Consider the following 21,325-nt stretch of genomic DNA (forward strand, 5'->3'; position numbering starts at 1 on the left):
GTGATGTATTATAAAGGTGCCTAAAGACAAACAAGCATAAATACTGGCCTTTTGCAAAATTCTTATGCTATTTTTCAACTAGTGGATTCAATGATGCTTCATTTCATGTGACACCCGAAATGAAACAGCAATGAATCAGCAATGAATCCTGCTTATGTGACTGTTTTCCTTGACAAAGAAAAACAATCACATCAGTTCAAAGCTTAAACATCCTCTAAGGCATATCTATAATATACTGTAAAAGAGGAAACACAAAAACAAGAAGATCCAAATGTTTGAATGAAAGTATTTTGTTGCAGCTACATATACATACACAACAGTGCAACATGCTATAGCAATCCACAAGTACTTGACCACCTTCTGTATAGCCTAGATTTGTCACTTGTGACTTTTGTGTTTTTAGGAAATTGAAAGGTATTCTGATACAAGGTTAATTACAAACTGACAATAATGTGAAGGAGGCTGTTTCACAAAGGTTCCAACAGCAACCAAAAGACTTACAACTATGGTATAAGCAAGTTGGTGGAAAGGTGAACTAGGTGCCCCTAAACTACTGAAATTACTCTGAGAAAGTGTTTCTGTTCATTAACCAAATAAACCTAGCTTTCATTTGGTTCACCAAATATATAGCAAATTTCCTAAATAAAAAGAAAGTAACAATAAAAAAAAAGGAAATCAAAATACAGAAAAGCATAATCAATATTATATGGATATAATATCTAATTTAAAATATTCATTCTCACTGTATTCTTTGATACACCTCACATTTTGTAGATCTTTAATGCACAATACTAATCAAAACCTTACTAGATACAAGTGTAGATCATAACAATAATACAACTCAATGTTAAATGAATCTACTATCTTTCAAAGTCACCTCTCTGTTACAATGTACATATGCAAACACATACCACAAATTAATCAGGTAGAAGAGGAAGTCATGAGAATAAATTATTCTGAATTCAATAATTAATGAAGAAAAGAAAATTCAAATTATAAAATAATATTTAAATCCTGATTAATTTCTCTGCAATCAAGTGTAGTTGTTTAGAAACTGAGCCTAATAATTTTTTTTATATGTATCGATTTCAACATTAGCCCATAAATGGATACATGGGACTATGGTGGCACACCACTGTTATACAACTATTTCCCAAAAATATGTGAAATAGGTAGTCTTGAAAGGGGCTTTTTTTTTGTATCTTTTACACAATTGCTGAAAAAAATTGATACATATATGCGTGGAAGTGATGTGCTGTAATGGGAAGAACCTGAAAAAAAAAAAATGAGAAAATTTTGACGTTTCAAATTATCAAAAGTTTATTCCATGTACATAAACTAAACACAAACAAAAAGCAAATGAAACTGTTGCAATTGTTTACAGCACTGAGTTGACAAGACGGGGGAAAAAGTGCTGCTGCAGATAGTGCCAAGTTTACATCAGTGTGCAATATCAAGCAATTGTTACTTTCATGTGCATTTACTTTTATAGCACTTGCTTACTGACCACTTAAAAGAATGACAGCATATGTGTATAACAGCACATGTATGCAGTCCTGGGTGCCATTTGATGTGTTAAATGAAAGATCCTGAATTTAATACTTTGAAGTTATGGGGTTAGTAAATGCTTGTTAAATGAATAAATGCTTGAAATGTCACACTACAAAAATGAAGTAGAGAATCATTGCTGGGAATTTCAGCTCTTTTCACAGAAATACTGACCTTTTATTCAGTAGGTGGGGTTATCACACATGAATGAATGAGTGAGTGAGTGTTCTTGAATGAAGTGTTACCTAATACAGATGCCTCAGTGTTTGGACAATGCCCATTTTCTGTTTCTCGTGTTCTAATGAATTGGAAAGATGTATATCTGTTTCTAAAGGTAGTGTTTTCTAAATACCTGGATGCTAATTAGGCTTCAGTAAATCATAAATTACATTCCAGACTAGAGAAAAAGAGTTGATTATTTTAAAACTTTTACATAACAGAAGTTTATTTTTATTTATAATGTTATTTTTAGTTTTATAGTGCTTATAATATCAGTGATAAAAATATCTATTAACAGCCATGTTTTAATTTGTAAAAACTACAAAAAACTATCATGTGCAATTATTTTAATAGTGAAATTAAAAATATATTAACATATCTTTCTGCAACCCTCTGTACACACACATTTTAATGTGTGTGTCTACTTTTGCATTAAAATCCTATTTAAAACATCTGCATTCTGTACTCTTGGGGATTTCCCCATTGCCAGATTCAGTTATGATGAGTGCTTTTAATTAGTAAAAAAAAAAAAAATTCTGCTCTTAACTGGGTTTCAAGTAACAAATAATTATTTAATTTAGTGGAAACGTGAAACACAGTATTGCGTCTACACATAGAGCACCAACATATTTGATGTCAGCTGCTGTATTGCTGACATTTTGTTATTTACATAACCCTTATAAGTTAAATAACGATTTTTGCACCATCTGTTTTTGCCAATTTTGCATTTTTTAAATGAAACATACCTCATGAGCAATGCATTATTTAATAACAACATTTATAATGTATAAAAATAATACCATTTTCTAGTTACCAGAAATGATATTAATATAAAAATAGCAATAAAAATAATTTCCATAAAAAATATTACACTTTAAAATTTCTGCAGGAATACATGTTACATAAGCTCTTCAGCCAAAAACATTCATTTTCACAGACTACTTAATATACATAAGTAAAGCTCAGAATTCTAAATTTTTTTAAATACATTTTCTTCTCCTCAAATGCACAGTTACTTTATTATGAAACATATCTGATAAAGAACTTATTCTCCCATTTCTGGAGAATATGTAAAACTCAACTTTCAATCATTATTAATAAATTAGTATGCTACTGGTAATAATCTAATAACAAGAAATTGCTAGACTGCCATGGAATGGCAGTCTAGCAATTTCTACCAATTATTTCCTAGGAAAAAATTGCTAGAAATCAGGAAGATCTCTTTTCACATTTGTAAATAACTGTATCTAAATAATTATGGCTATTCACATTAGGAAATGGTTACATGATTTCCTTTAGAAAATAGATGGTTCGCATGTTAACACATGGCAAAGTTGTGCATGTGTCTTTTCCACTCTGACCAGTGATGATGAGTAATGCAGATGTGCTTTAATATGATTGTTTCAGGCTCACTTTGCCATCACTTGAGATTTTGAAACTACTTTTACTGCTGAAATTGGTTATGAAGGAATTCTTCAACAGAAAAACTCTTCATATAGTGATGCATAGCACTCACTTGTTTTTGATATTTATCAACATTAAACTAGGCGTCCTATAGTAACAAGCGTGTATTCTCATTTCTGACATGATATTAGTTGGTTTAGGTAAGGATCGTTTATCTGGTATTCCCAATGATGCTAAAAGTGCATGCAAGAATGATGAGTGACATTAAGTAATTTTGAACCTACCAATGTAAGGAAAATCTGATAGACTTGATATCTAACAAACCTATTAAGAAACAGTACCAGACCTTATCAATTCAATATCTGGAAAACCTTATTTCAAACATAATTTTTACCAAGTTGAAGCTTTAAATATGGGTAATTCCCTTTTGTCTCTTCTGGCAGATATAGTTATGAAATGAAACTTTAAAAAGAACTAGAAATCAGAGAATATGGTTTAAGATTGATGGCAAACCAAGTAAAAGCACTGTAAGCCTTTAGCAAATTCCCAATAAGAGGCAATATAAAATTAAACTTCCAGTAGAGGAAAGCAACAAATTACCCTCCTTCGATGTCTTACCAACTATGAATACAAATAAAAATTAACCGCTGCAATTTGCAGAAAAACAAATTCTGACAAGATTTTACATTTCTCTTTAAATAGATAAAACTTGAAATAACAAAAACATTACCTTGATAAGACAGAACTTAAAAAGTGTCATGCCTGTATAAACAGTAAATTAAATTAAAATTATAATTATAATATATAATTATATATATATCAAAGAAAGCAAATGATAATGTACGAAATAACCCAATGAAAAAATAAAGCAAATGATAAAGAACAGATATAACAAAAAAGCTAAACTTCCCAGATGCTATTCACATAACTGTCCATGCTTTCACATTGGTAACATTGCAAACTGCTTCAACATCACATTGGAATGAAGGGTGCAAGAAGTTACTGTATGAAGTAGAATCCACCTGAAAGCACAACCCAAGATGCAATTCAAAAGTGGCTGAATTAAAATACACAAGTGACAGCACACCATAAGAAGACAATATACTATGCAAGAAATTCTAAATAAAGAAAACAAAAAAGGATTTAAAATTCATAACAAATTCATTAATTCGGTTTAAAATAAAATATGTTCCTATCAATCAGTTATACAGTGGAATACTGATTATTCAACCTATTTCAAAACTGATCAGTTGATTTGATTAATCAATTTCAACTCCATTTTGTTAATTGTCTTTCGTCCAAATTAATGTCTGAAACTGCATTTCGAACTCCATATTTCATCATTAAATGCTATTAACATCTTTTTTTGATTTGTCCAACAATATGAATTTTGTCACTGATGGGTTTAAAGTTGATAACAAATTCATTAATTCAGTTTAAAATAAAATCTGTTCCTGTTAGCCAGTTACACAGTGGAATGCTGTTGAAATTTATATTTCATAGGCATTTCTGCAATGCAGCTGAAACACACAACACAATTCACTCGGCCACAAGTAACAGAATATGGTATAGTTTTGCTGAAGTATAGGGAGGCCTAGCTTAATGTCATCCCACTTAAAATACCATTTTTAGAGATGCTATAAGTTCCCACAAGGGCAAAATTTCTCATCTAATTACTATAAGTTTCACATGAACAGAATTCCAATCAACAAAAAATGTGTTAATAATTTGTTGCATAACAACATTTGAAACATACTGTGTTCATGTTGTTTCGCTATCAAAAATAAATTACAATATAAAAGTAGCAACTAAACAACTCTTACAGTAAAGCTTGTTTACTGAATAAAATAAAATAATAAATAAATAAATATAGAATGAACAAATAAAGAGAATAAAATCAATTCATTTCATATTTTAGGGAACCTGCAGTTTTTGATAGTTTGTTGGAGAAATATGGCTAAATAACTAATGATTTTAATACTAAGTTGACATCTTTTCAAGAAATACACACACATTGCTTCTATGCCTTGCCTTATAAAAGATTACTGCTAGAAATTTTTTTTTTTTTTTTTTTTTAAGTTTCTAAAGACTTATAAGCAGATAATGCCTTTACATATAATTAACTCTGACAGATGAACCGTACTTGCTCTCTCTCAAAGGACGAAAAAATATATAATCTTTTCTTTTTTATCTTCTTTACTTTTTATCAATGTTTGAAATTCCAAAGTTTGCTATCAAAATATTTTCATGACATGATACTTTTATTTATTATTCAGCACATTAAAAATGTTAAAACAAAGATACTGTGATTCTGATAAAACTAGATTTTAAAATCATATCTGTATTGCATACATAACTTTTATTTAAAAAAAACGAACGCAGTCAAATTATCTTACTCCTTTCCTTGAGAAAAACAAGCAACAGTTGAAAAACTAAAGATCAGCTTTGAAAAGCCTTTTGCCAAATTCATTAGTTTGAATTTTAAAAACTGTGAAGTTTGTATCAATAGCAGCAGATGGCACTTTATCCCATTATCTTGGATATTGCTTTTCGTTTCTTGAGAAGTATCATGCACCATCTAGATGGCAACTCAACAATGCCTCATTAGCAGTGAATAGTTTTTATGTATTTCAGAAATCGTAATGACATATTCACTGCAGCAATATTAGTGCTGTAGAAGCCCAAGTTTGAACAGTGTGGAACATAACATTCTATGTATAAATAAATACATAGAATGTTATGTTCTATGTATTTATTTAGGCCATGCTTGTGCACTTAACAGTGTGTGTGCATGTTGGTTTCCTTGTCAGTAAGCAAAAAAAGGCAATTTTTATTTCCATTTGAGATCAACTGTCAGTCCTGCTTGGAAAAAAAATTTTTTTTTCCCCAAGGTCTAATAATCATATACTGACTACTGATATGAAATGGGAGGGAGAAGAATGCTGATATACACTGCCCTACCATTAATATCCAGACACCCCTCCATGAATGGGAAAACAGGTCCTATGCATGCAACACGTCACAGAACCTGCTATAAATATGCACACTGGGCTTCAAACAGACAATTGCAAAAGTGGGCATGCAAGATGACAAGTTCAACAGAATTACCTCAATAGTTTAACAGAACTGATCACCTCAACAAATGCTAGCTGCTGATTAGCATGGTGTAAGGAGCATGAATCCTGGACTGTAGAGCAGTGGAAAACAGTTCTATGGAGAGATGAGTTGAGGTGCATACTCTACCAGTCTGATGACCATTCCTGGATGTAGCAAATGCCAGAGGAACAGTTCCTTCCTGATTGTATCCTCCCAACAATGAAGTTTGTTGGAGGCAGTGTCATGGTATGGGGCTCTTTTCATAGTTTGGCTTGGGCCCATTAGTCGTTATCAACAAAACAAAAACATGAATGCTGTGCAATACCAGGACATCCTGGACAATTATGCACTTCCAACATTATGACAAATATTTGAGGAAAGTGCAGTTTGTTGGAGGCAGTGTCATGGTATGGGACTCCTTTCATAGTTTGGCTTGGGCCCATTAGTCATTATCAACAAAAACGTGAATGCTGTGCAATACCAGGACATCCTGGACAATTATGCACTTCCAACATTATGACAAATATTTGAGGAAAGTGCATACCTGTATCAGCAAGACAACGTGTCATGCTATACTGTTCAGGTCGTAACAGAGTGGTTTGAGGACATGGGTATGGAAAAGTTGGATTGGCCACCCCAGAGTCCTGATCTGAACCCTATCGAGCACCTTCGGGATGTATTGGATCATCGGGTATGTGCATGTCGAGATTGCCCAAAGAACAAGATCAGACTGGTGACTGCGTTAAAGGCTGAGTGGAGGAACATATCACCTGACATTTATAAAAACTGGTTGAGAGTATGATGCGATGATTGAAGGCCATTATAAAAGCAAAAGGCTTCAGCAAAAAATATTACATGACACAATAAAAGCTCTTTTTTTGTCTAAAGGCTTTTGTCTGAAAGATATTAATGGTAGGTAGGGCAGTGTATGTTAACATATAGCATGAAATATGCAACTTATTTCAAAACTTGCATTTATTAAAAATATATGAAATATATAATGTTATATACAAGTGGGCATCAGATCCCACTTTAAAAGTCTTAAGTTGAAGCAAACAAAATTATTAATCACTTTAGAACCAACTTAAATGTTATATCTACTTTGAAGCATTCCTAAAATGAATATTGGTAATACAATCAGATGACAATTGACAATGCTCTAATATTCATGAATTTGATAAAGCTATTGCATTTCAAACTACTACAAGAAGCAGGATCTGAGTACTACTGGTTACTATACAATCATGTGCAGTCAAATTATTTTCCTCAAGCTAAAAAGTGGTGAGTATTAAAATGCTTTTTACATCAAACAAAAACATTTTAAAAAAGTAAAAATAATGCCATCTAATTAAAACTATTTGGCATATCATTGCTTGAAACAATATAAATAGATTAATCAATCATGAAGATGTAATGGGTGCTCTGAACTTCATATTTTCTTTTCAAATATGATTAAATAAAATGAAGCACCACAATCTTTATCTAGTGAAATGATACATTTTTAATTCTTATCTTTTTATTCACAATGGTAGTTCAAATTTCACATCAACAGCTGCTGAGCGTGCAAGTCCAACAATTGTAGACAACCTTACAACCTAAAAAAAATAAAAATAAAAAATGAATTTCAGAATTTTTTTCTTCTATTGTAATTTCAGAATTTGCATTCTTGTATGTTTCATTCTTAAAAAAAAAATGGCAGAATTTAATAGTAAAATTTAATTGCTCTGCATATAATTTTCATATTAATAACTACATAGTGAAAATAAAAGAATTAAAGCAAAAAACAGATTGATTTCTTAAAGAATAACTTAAGGCAAAATCTTAATCCTGTGCTGGAAGGCTGACATCATACATGACTTAAAATGAAGGAAGAAGACCTTTTCAAAATAATAAAATGAAATTATTAATTGGCTTGATCAATCTAGGCAAACTCCCGTCCATTCCTGGATTTTCAGTGGTGAAGTGCAAGAGTAAACCCAAATTATATTTAAAAATAATTTACTGCCACCCAATAAAGTAAGGCAATAATTTGAGTTAAAATAATAAAATAGATGAATATAGCTTTAACAAAGGAATAAAATAAAAATGTCAAGCTCAATGAAACTAGAAATGTCAAGGCTTCTAAGTCTGCAAAATTTTAAGTTTGATATAAGCTAATTTAAAATACTTTTCTTGTATACCTTGTCATGAATCCAGACATCAGGGTCAGGATCGAAGGAGATAGTTAGCTTGACAAGGTTGTCAGTGAATGAAGGATCAAATCTGTTTATTCTGGAGAGTTTAGACTGAAGAGTGGTGGCTCTGGTAGTCTTGGGTGGAACTAGCCACTGAAGAAAGTCCCAGAAATTAAAGGAATCACTTTGGCAAGGTGATCAGAGTTACAAAACACTGAATCACATTGTATTGCCAGTGAACAGTAACAGACACTATTTAAATTTGTTGATGCAGTTGATGTCAAGATGACATGACAGGAAGTCCAAGCTCAGCATTTAACTAACTGATAAGAAAATATTCAGCCGACATGAGAGGCTGAAGGGCAGGTTTCAAGATGAAAGACCAGATTAGTGTTGCATAAAAGAAGTGAAGTAGGATATAGATAACAGATATAGAAGTGTTTCCATATAGTGTTCAAATTATGAATGAGAGCAAATTCACACTTCATAAACCAAAATGCCATTAGAATGGTAGACAGAAGCTTTGTGGAGAGGACTGAGAAGAGAAGTTTAGAATACAGATATACTTCTACGGATTTAATCTGGTTTACAAGGAGAATTAATTTAGATTTCTAACTTGTAGGAAAGAGGAGACTATCAAAGGAACAAATAGTAGATACTTGGTCATCAAGGTATTGACATGCTGACCAAAAGTTCAATATAATCCAGGAAGTCATCAATCAGTTGTTGAGCCCTACACAATGACTAACATTGATGGAAGGGGCTAGAAAAGCCAGAAAAATATCATCGGCATAAGAGCTGAAGTTCAGGTGACTTGAAAGAAAAGAAAAAAGTGCAGCTGACAAGAACAAGGGCGAGAGGGCTCCTCTTGTGGCAGGCAGTTAATGTTCCAAATATAGGTTGCATATTTGTTAGAGAAGATAGAGCAATGATTGTAAAGTAACTGTTGAACCACTTTCAGCTGGGATCCTGAGATGAAGTAAATAGTTCTGGAGCACAGATATTAGTGGATTAACAGCAACTGAGTCGAAGGCAGAGGTGATATCAAAGAAGAAGCAGTGCAGATTCTCCTTTTTCTGCCACATTCTGTAAATTGTGGAAATGAGCTGAAGAAGACACGTTTCAGTTGAACATGCTGAGATGCCACAGTAAACTGATGAAGCAAAAATTTGCTAGAAAGTGGTTTCAAGAGAATTCTGTCCAAAAGTTTAGTAAAGGGGAGCAAATGGAGATAGGCCTGAAATCATTTGGCTCTTGTGGTTTATCATTCTTGGGAATAGGAGTAACACTAGCATTTCCACTTAGAGGTACATAAGCTTCAGTGAGAGTTTGGTTGTAAAGATGTTACAAGATATCTAGCCGACCGGGCTAGCTGGGTGGGTAAAGTGCCTGCCTGGCAACCCAAAGGTCGTGGGTTCGAATCCCGCCTCGGGCTTGGATCAAAGTACTGCAAAAACCTTGGGAGGTGCATTATGGCCACAGAAGCCAATGCACCAACAACTACCAAAAAAAAAAAAAAAAACCCCAAGATATCTAGGAAGAAAAAGTTGCTGATTTTTAGGCAGTAGTTGAGGATAATATCCAGTCCTACTGCAGAGAGGTTTGGAAGGAAGCTGAAACTGAAATTTCAGACAGCATCAAGAGCACCATGTCAGTGAATGAGTTAAGATCAAATCTGGCAACAATCTGCCCAGGTCTCTAGCTGGAAGTCTTGAGGGAGGGCAAGATGTGAATTACTTCAAAGCATTGATATGCTACAGATATTTACTCAATATGATAAATGATATGTTAAAAACAAGTGCAAAATTCCCTTATTCCTACATTTACAATTTTATTAAAAGAAAGCTTGACATACACATAAAGAGACAATGCCATGCAATAATGTTTAATTTTGTAAATCATTATTACACCATGCCATGCCATGTTTTTAATATCAGAATATGTAACTATATGTTTTCAAAAGTACCGAGGACACCAAAAAGAAAAACACAATACAACAGACTGTCGAAATAATAGTACCCCAAATAACAGAACATTTGAGCTAACAGCATATTGAGATTGGATGTTTATATACAGCACAAATGTCTTGCAGTACCGAAAAAAACTGGCGCCTCCGTAGCCAGGTGGGAAGGAGCAGCAGTGCGTAGCACAAGCTTCTTGATTAGACCGGGGTTCGAGCCTGTCACCACCAAATACGGAGGATGCGGAAAGGTCAGGGAATGACCACCGCATATCCCGGAGCAATATGGCCTTAGTTGCTAATGCTAAAAACCAAACAAAACAAGTACCGAAAAAAGAGAACAGGAAGTCACGTGATTACCATATTTGTTTACGTTCACCATTTTGAAAGTGAGTTCTGTACTGATATCAAGCTTTATACCTGCTGTTTATTTTAAATTAAAAACCGCTCACTATGGTTCCTAAGGTTAATAAACCTCATAGAGAGAAGAAAAGAAGAACACCATTAAAACTTAGTGACAAACTTTATATAATCCAAACTATTACATTAGGGTCACTCTGAAAGTTAATTCATATAGCCATGTGCACTGTGTCTGTAAATTGTGTGTGTTCTCTAGTTGATTTGTCTGTTTTGCTGGATGAAAAACCCCAGTTTCTGGGGGGGGGGGAACCTTGCTATCTGTATCTGAAACCAACTAGCAAAGCCAAGGAGTGAAAAAAGCCCACAAATGTTCTTTGCATCATCGACGTGATTTGAACCCGGGCCTTTTCCACCCACTGTGGATAGTGATGATACCACTGTGCTACCTGTGCAGACTAAACTTGATATAATAAAGAAAGTAGAACAGGGTGTAAACAGGAGTGTATCAATGGCAGAATATAACATTGGATCGTCAAACAGGTTTATGTTTTTTATGAGCAGGTAATAAAATTGCATTCTTAATCTCGCTATTTCTTATGTAGCCTCATTATTTCTGCATTAAATATATTAAAAATAGAACTTTCTAGATAATGGAAATATCAAGATAATGGCACTTAGAATACCCGAAGGTGCCATTATTCTGAAAGTCTACTGTAACACGTTAAAGATCAATTTAACCCAAACTTTCTGCTAGCAAAATATAGGAATTTTGCTAGCAGAGACAAGGAAGTGATTATCCCTTGATATAAGGCAATGATCAGGCCACAACCTGAGTACTGCATACAAGTCTGGAGGCCTCATTTTAGGTAGGATGTAGAGTTGCTAGAACGAGTACAGAGAAAGGCAACAAGGTTGGTGAGAGGAACAAAGGGGTGCTCTTACCAAGAGATGCTTGAGTTATGCAAGTTGCAGCATCTGGCACCTGCAAGGTGATCTGATTGAGGTGTATAAGGCCTTAAATGGTTTGAACAGGCTCAATGTTTATGGGATTCTTCCACCTCCTCAGATTAAGAACCTGAGGGGGCATAGATTCAAACTGAGGAAAGACATTTGTAGAATAAATGTGTGGAAGTTTGCCTTTAGCCAGCGGATAGTTGATTGCTGGAACAGACTTCCATCTGTTGTTGTGGAAGTTGATAGCTTAAATAAATTTAAGGCTGAACTAGAAAAATATTTGAAATGACTGGATGGGAGAAATGGGAACTTTTTTTTTTTTTGGCTGATACTGTATAAGCTTGCTTTCTTGCATCATATGCCTCAACTAATGCTAATTTCAACTGTTACCCAGTATTATCATATTTTAAATTTAGCCTAGCTTGCATATTTCCTATAATTAGTAAAGTTCTGCATTTGTAATTGTGTTCTACCAGTTATAGCTGGGCTACACTGCCAGTAAGCAATCATAAAATATGATATGGCTCTTTTGCCATGGGTATTCAAATGTATTCTGTCAATAATTGTCAAAATATTATGTATATACAAAAATGGATATTCATATCAATTAACTTTCCTTTATGTACCTTATTTGGACTCTGGGTACACATATCTAATTGCTCAGTTCTTAGCAAAATAAGTGTATTCTTTCGTTTTAGTTTAACATTTTCACTGTGAGTCATATATATAGGGGCTCACATCTGGTGAGTATGGGCTTGGCACACCTAGGGTCCTGAGCTGGATATCATCATTCTTCTCTCTTGGTGATTCCCTTTTCTACTTCTGGCACTCTTTCTCTCTTTCACTCTCAGGGTAATTCAGTTTTTTTTTTTTTTTTTTTTTGGGCAGGTGCAGCATAAGCCTCAGGCTTCCTTGCACCATACAGCTAATAATAATAATATACGTAAAAGGGTTTAATCCACTTGGATGAAAAACCACCTGTGATTTTTGAATTTGGCACATTAAGGTCAGCCATTAGCGAATGCATAAAAATATATTTCCTTATACAATAGAGCAGGGGTCCCCAACCTATGGCCCGCCAGATGATTTCATCTGGCCCGAAAGACTATTTCATCCGCCTCGTGAAATTTATTCTATAGAAATCTTTTTTGGTTGCTACATATCGTATATAAGGATATTTTTAATCAAAATATAATGTAAATGCGTCCAAATATAATTTTGTAACATTGTTGCAGCTCTGTGCACTTCCAGTTGGCAGCAGTTTCTCTTGCAATGTCGGAAATCCCAACAGTGCGAGTGCCCAAGGCTATAAGTTTATAGCCTCGAGTATTTCCGGCGAACACGAGTTGTCAAAAAGTGAAATAGTAAAGTTAAAATAAGCGACTGTTAAAACAATTGCTAAACACTAATCTAAATATTAATCAAGTAAGTATTAGTGAAAGAATTGTATGCAATGTAAAGACGAGTACGCGTATTAATCTTTCTCCTGGTCAGCTATTCTCATTCAGACCGTAGTCATCAGGCCGCTGCACCGATTATCATGCACAACAATTAATTAGTGCTATTCGTATAAATGCATATTATTTTTAATTTTATTTAACTTTGAATTTTTAATTTTAATTTTAGCGAATCAAGATGTCAAGGAAAAGAAAAATTGATTCCGAATGTCGTGTCTTCAATGAACTTTGGTCGATTAATTATTTTTTTATAAGGGACAATAACCGATGTACCTGCCTTATATGTAAGGAAGCAGTTTTTGTGTTGAAAGAATATAATTTGAAATGGCATTATATGACAAAACATGCCTCAACTTACAATAAACTTCAAGGAGAGTTGCAAAACAAGAAATTACAAGAGCTGAGCTTTGATTTCAAGAGGCAACAACAACAGATGACATGTTTCACTAATCAGAATTTAAATTTAATTAGAGCTAGTTTGCGAGCATCTCAAATCATTGCTGAAGAAGGGAGGGCTTTTACTGATGGCGAGTTTGTGAAAAGAGTGTGCCTATCAATTGCAGAAGAAATATGTCCTGATCAAGTTAAGCACTTCGCTGCTATAAGTTTATCAGCGTCAACTTTATCAAGAAGAATTGAAGACTTGTCTGCTAATGTTAAAGATCAGCTGAAACAAAAAGTTACAGATTTTATAAATTTTTCGATTGCAATTGATGAAAGCGAAGATACTACCAACACGGCATAGTTACTCATTTACATATGCGGTATAAATCTAAATTTTGAAGTCACAGAAGAACTGGCTGCGCTTGAAAGCTTGAAGAATAAAACCTCTGGTGAAAACATATTTTATAGCATATCAAAAGTGTTTGAAGACCTGCAGCTTGATTGGGAATTGTTGACAGCAATTACGACCGATGGAGCAAAGAATATGGTTGGAAAAAATATTGGTTTCATTGGCCACGTTAATAAATATTTTGATTCCAAAAACACTGAAAGACCTATGCAATTTCATTGTGTTATTCACCAGCAATCGTTGTGCAGTAAATTTTTGTCAGTTTAAAATTTTCTTGGAGGAAATCGAAAGCGAATATGGTGATTTGTTGTATCATACGGAGGTGCGATGGTTGAGTTGCGGTAATGTGTTAAAAAGATTTTTTCAACTCAGAACCGAAATAGACATATTCATGAACAAAAAATTAAAACTAGTCCCAGAATTAACAGACTCTAAATGGTTATGGGAACTTGCATTTTTAACAGATATTTGTGAATATTTGAATACATTGAATAAAAAACTTCAAAGTCGCAATCTACTTGTAAATGACTTGTTCTACAATATTAAAGCATTTCAGACAAAATTAGAATTATTTAAAAATCAAATTGAACAAAATAATTTTTCCAATTTTTTGTGTTGTGAAAGTTTATATAATAATATGCCCAATTGTGATTTTTCTACCGACAATTTTGTCCGAAATCTTGAATTATTGATGGAAGCATTTGTTGACCAATTTGTTGATTTCAAAAACGGTAGAAAATTATTTACATTATTTCAGAATCCATTTGATGTAAATGTTTCACAAATAGATAAAGATCTACAATTAGAAATCATAGATCTTCAAAGTAACGATAACAAACATTATTGAAAAATGAAACATTAATTAACTTTTATAAAACTTTGACAGAAAATGAATTTCCAGAATTAAAAAATTAGCAAGAAGAATAATTTCTATTTTTGGTAGCACTTACCTATGTGAACAAACATATTCAAAAATGAAATATATAAAATCCAAACATCGATCAAGAATGACAGATGAACATTTGCAAGACTTTTTAAGATTGGGAACTTCTACTATTAAATCTAACATTTCAATTATTGCTAAACAACTACAACAACTACAAACATCTCATTGATTTGCTATTTCTGTAATATCAAATGTGATTATAATAATAAAAATTGTGATTTTTAATATGACTATGTCTTTATTTACAATAAATATCCCTTGTTTATATTTTTTTTATAGTTTTTCTATCTTGTACACCCCATTTGACATGGTGAAGTCACTAAAATTGCGTTTTTTGGTTTAGTGTTTTTAGTCGTCAAAATTGCACCGACTCTGGCCCGCCATATGTTATGAATTTTGAATGTGGCCCTCCGATGAAAAAGTTGGGGACCTCTGCTGTAGAGCATCAGTTATCCGGAATAACTGATGTTGAACCCCTTCCGGATAGCCAAATTTTCCGGACAATCGAACCGGAAAATTTTTTGGATAATTTTTCTGGTAAGATTAAATAAATTTCATTTAATTACATAAATTAAATTTAATCTTAACTTAAGATTAAATTAAATAAGATTAATTAAATTTTAAAAAATTATAAACCAATCTTGGAAAACAGAAACATCCATCCAGGCATTTTTATGATTTTTACACAAAACAGGAAAATTAGAAAGATTTTTAAATTCTCTTAGTTTTTTCGACTTACCAATAATGAGCACAGACAATCTGTGCATCCCAGTGGCATTCGCACACATAGCAATTGTAACTTGCTCTTTTCTCATCTTAAATCTTGGTGCAGGCATTTCTCTTTTAGTGGCTAGGGTTTTTCTCGGTAATGCTTTCCATAATAAGCCCATCTCATCAACATTATAATAAATATTTTCTTTCTCATAATTTGCTATAACTGAAGCAAACTTACTTTTATTATTAATGTATGGTGCAAGGAAGCCTGAAACTTATGCTGCACCAGCCAAAAAAAAAAAATTTCTGAATTACCCTGAGAGAGTCAGAAGTAGAAGGGAATCGCCAAGAAAGAGAAGAATGATAATATCCAGCTCAGGACCCTGGGTGTGCCAAGCCCATACTCACCATATGGGAGCCCCTGGGGTTCAAAGGACACCACTGCTGATTCATTTGCAGAAAGTTTCTAGCCTTGAATATCTAGTTCAAGTATACTGGGTCTTAGTTTGAGTTTTTCAGCCAACCTGTGCTTGCCTTAAAATCTTCATTACCTATTAATTTTCAATTAAAATCCAATGCTTTTTCACACAACATTAGTCTAGACACTGGTTCACCTAAACTTTGCTCTGAAGAAAACAAAAAAATAAAGTGAGTGCACTCTCCAAAGTGGCATTTTCAAGTTTCAACATAATCTTTTTCCTGCTAGACCCTCCTCCACTATCCATAATCGACAAAAATTCTGTTAGAGCAGTGGTTTTCAACCGAGGTGCCGCAACAACATTCCTGGGATGCCATGTAATTTGGGTTTAAGTTACTTAAACTTATTTTTTAATTTATATGTTTATTTCATTATAAAAAGGTGTACAGTATCTTTTTAATTTTGTGGTGATCTATAATTGATGTTTACTTAGTACCTCTATATAAAGAATAAAATTATATACTGTATATATATATAATTTGTATTATGAAATATAATTTTTATAATTATATTATTGTAATAAATATATATATTGAGAAAATTGAGTAGGGGTGCCGCAAAATAAAATAAATTACTTAGGAGTGCCATTATTAAAAAAAGGTTGAAAACCACTGTGTTAGAGCATTGGAATTTTTATTGATGTCGTAAATAGTTGGTCTCCACATTAAATAAACTCTTTGGAGAGATTTCTTAAATTTTCACCTTTTCTTATTCTATTAATAATTTCCATTTTTTGTTGCAATGTTAAAACTACGCGTTTTTTTTCGTTTACATTTCACCGTAAAAAATTGAGAAAAATAATAAATCGCACAGTTTCGGGCCAATATTATTCTTACCGAATCTTGAGCTAAACTAATCTGAAATTCACTCATGTTTCCGAGAAAACCCAGTAGTCTCTGTGATATTTTTCTAAAGCATATGTGTAAAGGTCACAGCCATAAAACAAAAAAAACAAATTGCAATCAAAATTCAATTTGCAAACATGATCACTATAAAGTACAGCTTACTGTACTACAGTTAATAAAAAAAAAAGGAAAAAAAAATAAGCCTTTCAAATTATTCAAGATAACTGATGTTCTACTGTATTATAATATACATTGTGTTGTCACTTTATTAGGTACACCCCTGCTGTGCACACAAATGGTTTGTCCCAAAACATTGCAAGTCACATGACCACAGTTGTGGATATAAATGCAGCAGAACAACCTTTCTAGTATCAGTTAAGCGTACAAACCGTAGCAAGAATGGGGAAAAGATGTGATCTAACGGTGCAAGACGTTCTGGACAAAGCATCTCTGAAATGGCAGTTCTGAACTTTTCACGCACCACAGTTTCAAGGTTGTATTGAGAATGGTGCAATGAAGAGAAAACACCCTCTCAGTGGCACTCTGTGGAAGAAAATCACTTGTTGATGAGAGAGGTCAGAGGAGGATGGCTAGAATTGTGCAAGCATACAGATGGGCCACAATGTCGCACATCACATCAGAATACAACCTAGGTGCGGAGAACAAAATATCGCAATGGACCACTAGTTGCACTTTGTCGCGAATGTCGCGAACAGATGACAGCCACATTGCGTACCTTTGTTATCAATGGAGAACAAGAGAGCACACCAGCACTGGACTAACGAGGACTGGAAAACAGTTTCTTGGTCTGACTGACAAGTCAAAGTTCCTGGTGCATCATGTTGATGGAAGGCTCAGAATTTGGTGGAAACAACATGAATCCATGGACCCGTCATGTCTGACGACTACTGTCCAAGGTGGTGGGGGAAGTGTTACGGTGTGAGGAATATTTTCTTGGTACACGTTGGGTCCATTGATACCCACAGATTCACGTCTGAATGCCACATCGTACCGAAACATTGTTGCTAACCAAGTGCATCCGTTCATGTTGACAGTTTATCCTCAGTCAGATGGTTACTTCCAGCAGGATAATGCACTGGTGCATAAAGCCCAAATCACTATGGAATGGTTCCAGGAACATGACAATGACTTTTCTTTGCTGCAGTGGCCTGCTCAGTCCACGGATCTCAATCCTATTGAACATCTTTGGAATGAGCTGGAAAGGGCTGTTCACTGCAGACCTACACCTCCGTCAAATCTCAATGAACTGTGTGACACACTCATGTCTGCATGGTACTCCATTCCTGCACAACATTTTCAGCATCTTGTTCAATCCATGCCTAGACAAATTCAGGCTGTTTTGAAGGCTAAAGGAGGCTCAATACGTTACTAGGTAGGTGTACCTAATAAAGTGGCAGCACAGTGACAGTGTACGTTAAGAAATTCTTATTGATGTATTACATAGTATACTGATATATTAATTACTGCTTGCATTTTACTTCATTATTACTTTTATTGTACACATAATATTTTAGAAATTACCATTTTAGCAGCTTCATCTAAGTTATCACAGGCTAGAATTCTTAAATCACTAGCAGCAATGAGAGCTTTTGCATCATCAACCTGAGTTCCTGAAATTAGTGAAATATAAATACGTCAGAAGTTTTATAGCATCAGAACTTCATACAGTAATAAATGTATTACCAATTTGCTGGATTACATAGTATACATATAAAAGTTTCAAAATAAATAAAGGTTCTGAATTTGTAAAGAGCATCCACCAGTATTACAACAGTATTCTACACCTTGAAATATACAAAAAAAAGTCTAGTTTATTCCAGTAAGTCATCAAAAAGAAAACATGATGTACAAAGCAATCATGGATAAATGCAGGTGCAGCAATCTACAGTCACAATATAATGATTGCACAATAAAGTCCTTGGAATGTGCCACACACACACACACACACACACACACACACACACACACACACACACACACACACACACACACACACACACACACACACACACACACTACTGCTATTAGGAGACTGCTGTGAACTCTCTTTGGACTCTATTTATTCAGAGATGAATGACTCTTTTCAGAGGTTCCCAAACTGAAGCTATTCCAACCAACACATATATATTTATTATTTTACTGCCTTAAAAAATGGGGGGTACAGGTCGTGGGGTTTACAAAAAAAACCAGTCATGTAAGATCTATTCTACATTAATACTTCATATCAAAGAGAAAACTCATAAAATAAACTCAAACAGATCTTAATTATAAAAATTCACAGAACTGAATTCAAAATAAGTCGAATTTCTGATATCCGCTAACGAAGAAAGATAAGCATAGCCATGACCATTTGAAATAAAAAGGGAAACAACAGGACAGAAGAAACATACAGATAAAAGTGGGGGGGATACAATGGTAATCGTTATGATTTTGAGTTTTGTTTGTTTGTTATTTTCTTTCTATGTTAAGACCATATAGGTAACTTCCATCTGACATTTGGCTAGATAGCAGTCATCGACTGAAATGTGATTATTTTTAGAATTCGTAAGCGCTGAAGAGATGGTAACTGTGAGTTCCCTAGTTTTTTTAATTCCATTTATTTATTATGAAAATAGTTTGGTTGGTGTGAGGGTGTGTTCCTTGGGTGAGGAGTCACGCATTTGCTTTGCTAAGGGTGAGTGCTGCTTTGTATTTTTCTTCTTTTTTATGATTTTATTTAATTTGAATAAGTGTGGTACCTTGGTACTCAGGTAGCAGAATCACACTTTGTCAATTATTACCATAATTGTAATATTAATTTGTCTCATTTGTTCTGTGTTTCTTTTCCTACAACAGTCTTGGAAACAATGATGTTTATTTTTTATTTTTACAGTAAAATATGATTATCTCACTGGAGGAGACAAACACAAATTATGATTTAATTATGTACATTTATATACTAGTTTTTTAAACAACCCTTCAAATCTTGGCAGAGAAAGATTAAAATCACCAATAATAATAACATTATCTGTACTATTAGCAACTGACACCAATGGCAGTAAATTCATCAACAGATTCACTATAAACTGTGCAAAGAACATTACAAAATTAAAATTAACTTCCGATAGTGAGCTCATCCACTCAGCGCTTCAAAACCACCAACCAACTCAGAACTCTTAATTATGCCCAACTATGATATTAACAAAAGGAGACCAGTGGAATTATTTAACAAGTAGGTGGTAGATGACTTTCATCAACTGGTGAAATACCACCACTTTGCTTATTGGAGACTTGAAGTGTGAAACCCATGTTTAGTCTCTAGGGCAAAGTTTCCGGCATCCCCCTTCCCCCATACTTCTCCTTCAACCCATGCACGGTACTAAGTACTATAGGTTTTGATATCTTTCGTGTTTGGGGTTTTCATAAAAAAAAGAAAAAAAAAGTACAGGTCAATGTTGAAAAAAAGACGTGAGTTAGGGTTGAATTTGAAAGTGTCTGCAATTCTGCCCAGACACGATAGGAGGGAGTATATGATGAGAGCCTTCTCAATCAATTTGGCCCTGGAGAGATTGTGCAAGGCTCAAGGGGTAGAATTTTTCTCAGTTGCTCTGTGCTTGTTAATAGGAGAGACTGCTTCAACAGGGATGGGATACACTTAAATAGAAGGGGTGCAAGAATATTTGCTGATGCCTTTGAACCAGAGTTAGGTGGGTTGGAAAACTGCTAGCTTGGGGGGGATACACGGACTAATAAATTAACAGTAGCTGCTGGCAGAGGTGAAAGAAAGTGATTCTTGCACTGCTTTTATTGAAATGAGTAGCAGCCTGGAAAACAAGGTGCAGGGGATTGCAGAGACTGCTAGGAATCATTGCGGAACAAGTTTTTTTTTTTTTTTTTTTTTTTTTATGTGAATCCCAAACACGAGAGGTATTAGAACCTATAGTACTTAGTACCATGCTTGGGTTGAAGGTTGAGAAGACGAAAGAAGATATTTGTTGACATTGGACTTGAACTTCTGTAGATGGTAATTTTCAGGAAATACGTATGAAGGAAGGTTGTTCCAGAAAACGGCAGTTGAATGAATAAATGAGGAAGATGAAAAGTTGGTTCTGTGGGTTTGAAGTTGGACAGTAAATGGATGTTGGCTGGTGGCGGCACGTGTTCGGACTGTTTTGAAAGAGACAGCGGGAATTATAGAAGCCAATTCAGAAGAACAGTGCCCATGGAAGTATCTGTAGAAGAGGCATGCAGCAGAAACAATATGTCTATGAGAAAGCGAGTGGAGAGACTCTGTTAGAGATGAATCATTAATTAACCTAACTGCCCTCTTCTGAATGGAATCAAGAAACCTGAGAGAGGTTTTGGGGGCACCACCCC

The 21,325-nt window shown here is 34.1% G+C and overlaps 1 protein-coding gene across 1 annotated transcript in view; it reads right to left on the reverse strand.

Annotated features, from left to right (window-relative positions):
* Window positions 1-7,775: 7,775 nt before the first annotated feature.
* LOC150091950 (succinate--CoA ligase [ADP-forming] subunit beta, mitochondrial-like) overlaps window positions 7,776-21,325 on the reverse strand; it is a 129,122-nt gene continuing 115,572 nt past the window's right edge. Inside the window, exons 10-11 of the mRNA XM_090386237.1 lie at window positions 18,491-18,579; window positions 7,776-7,862 (exon numbers count right to left, since the gene is read on the reverse strand). Of these exons, the coding sequence (XP_090242363.1) occupies window positions 7,788-7,862; window positions 18,491-18,579 (164 nt within the window). The 3' untranslated portion in view covers window positions 7,776-7,787. The remainder of the gene's footprint in view (window positions 7,863-18,490; window positions 18,580-21,325) is intronic.

Source organism: Mastigoproctus giganteus, chromosome 1 (genome assembly GCF_048544385.1).
Source record: "Mastigoproctus giganteus isolate SK-2022 chromosome 1, ASM4854438v1, whole genome shotgun sequence".
In the NCBI taxonomy this organism is placed as follows: Eukaryota; Metazoa; Arthropoda; class Arachnida; order Uropygi; family Thelyphonidae; genus Mastigoproctus; species Mastigoproctus giganteus.